This window comes from Musa acuminata, chromosome BXJ3-9 (genome assembly GCF_036884655.1).
Source record: "Musa acuminata AAA Group cultivar baxijiao chromosome BXJ3-9, Cavendish_Baxijiao_AAA, whole genome shotgun sequence".
Classification (NCBI taxonomy): Eukaryota; Viridiplantae; Streptophyta; class Magnoliopsida; order Zingiberales; family Musaceae; genus Musa; species Musa acuminata.
Genome location: NC_088357.1, coordinates 46196232 through 46198311, shown reverse-complemented (window position 1 = coordinate 46198311; position 2080 = coordinate 46196232). Strand labels below are relative to the sequence as shown.

The following is a 2080-nucleotide window of genomic DNA, read 5'->3' as shown; positions in this document are numbered from 1 at the left end:
TCTACGATAACTACTCCTAATTGTTTATAGATATAGGGAGTGTTTGGTATATAAAGAAAATTGTATAAAAAAACATTCATGCAATATTCTAATGCAAAAACTTATGCCAAATGGGATCACCATGCAAGAATTCTTGAACTACCTCTTGTACCGGCATGACCCATTGTAACATAAAGAAATATTTCAATTGATAAGAAAACATGTTGTTGATAAAGTTCATGATTGGAAACAATATCCATCACTAATGGGGTGCCAAGACATAGACTCCTTTTGTCGCTACTTGGGTACCACTCATCTCGGTAAAGGGATAGCATCAATACTCTTGTATATGTATGGGGCTAATTATATATTATCCCTTATAATTAGTTATCTTTAGTATTTCAATCCTTATATTTTTAAAAATTATATTGAAATCTCTATAGTTATAAAAGTGAAACATTTATTTTTAGTTCTCGTAGGCGGGAAAGAGTAATGGAAAACACCAGTATCACTTCTACCATCGTCTTAAATAGCCAAGAGAAGGAACCACATGCAGAAGAAGATTCCACAATGGATAAACCTAATTGGTCATCACTCCCACTGGACATCGTAACACTGATTAGCGAAGAACTTCCCTTACCACATCGCATCTGTTTTCATGCCACATGCAATGCTTGGTATTTTGCAACCTTGCTCAAGCCCATCCCATCCCCATTGCTCCTTGTACGCAACGATGAAAGTGAGCATAATGATTCATGCCTGTTTGTATCTCCCATTACCGAGTTTTTTTTTATCTACTTCCCTATCAACGAGCTCCATGGCACACGTTGTGTCGGTTCTAATGCTGGTTGGCTCGCGATCTTAGATGAACAACTACATGTTAGCCTCTTAAATCTCTTGACGAAGACTCGAATCTACCTCCCCTCATTTATTACTTTGCCTCTTTATAATCCCCCTTATGAAAGTAAGTTTTTTACGACGGACTTCAATGATCTATTAGCTTATGCTCATAATAATTACAGCCTCAAAATTTTTCGTGATTTCATCGTTAAGAAGGTAGTCTTCTCCTCAAAACCTACTATCCATAGCTACATTGTGATGATTCTCTATGGAAAATATCCTGAAATTGCCTACACAAAGGCGGGCAATGATAAGTGGATTTTTCTTGGGACGCCATCAACAATGGAATGCTATTACGAGGATATCATGTATCATCATGATGGCAAATTTTATAGCATAACAAGTCAATCTGAGGTTCAAGCATTTGACTTAAGTGGAGATTATCCTATCACGATGCTACTCGTCGAGAGATTAGCACGTAGTATTGAATACCTTGATAACATATCCGGTTCCACCATCAATGATCTATACAACAAATACTTGGCATGCTCGAGCACAGGAGAGATGTTCCTTTTTCTATGGCATAGAGACCAGACACATTACCCGAACAATGGGGCACTGCCTAGACCAAAGGATTTCATGCTCATGAAGGTTAAGCCAGAGAAAAGTCATTGTTGGGCTACCACGAAGGATATGGGGAACATGTGTTTATTCATTGGTAGCAACAATCCCATTTTGATACCTAGTAAGGATTTAGAAGGATTAAAAGGAGACCATATCTTCTCTATCGAAACCTTCCCGAATGAAGAGGTTGACGGATACACTCGTAATTTTGGATACTTCGATTTGAAGGAAGAAAGGTGGAAGAGCTTCAGTGAATCATCACAGTCTCCACTATACCTGAGACCACCCATCTGGTTTACACTCTCATTGCATTGAGTACAGTAATATAAAGATATGTTGGCTTATTATTATGTTTGTTGGTCTATTAGTCATCTTTGAACAGTAAACATTTACATGAAGCTAATTAACCATTTCCATGTTAACTCCATTTGTTCTATATTGAGAAAAGAACATATTTTGATGTTTACCTTTCCCTGATTGATATGATACATAGCTGATGTTGTAATGCTTTAAATATGAAATCATAGATACAAAGCATTGCAATTGGTTTTCCTTCATGGAAAGACAACATAAATATACGTGTCCCAATTCTAGAGAGAAAAAAAATTGCTTACATCTTCAAAAGAAATGCTTGCAT

At 36.8% G+C, this 2080-nt stretch overlaps 1 protein-coding gene across 1 annotated transcript; it reads left to right on the top strand.

Annotated features, from left to right (window-relative positions):
• The first annotated feature begins 471 nt into the window (after positions 1-471).
• Positions 472-1758, top strand: LOC108951186 (putative F-box protein At4g22180). Its single transcript, XM_018817955.2, has one exon. It carries the CDS (start codon positions 472-474, stop codon positions 1756-1758), a length of 1287 nt encoding a protein of 428 aa, XP_018673500.2.
• The last annotated feature ends 322 nt before the right edge of the window (positions 1759-2080 follow it).

What these genes read in the sequence shown, in the direction of transcription:
- LOC108951186 (XM_018817955.2), top strand. Translation starts at nt 472, where the DNA reads ATGGAAAACACCAGTATCACTTCTACCATCGTCTTAAATAGCCAAGAG.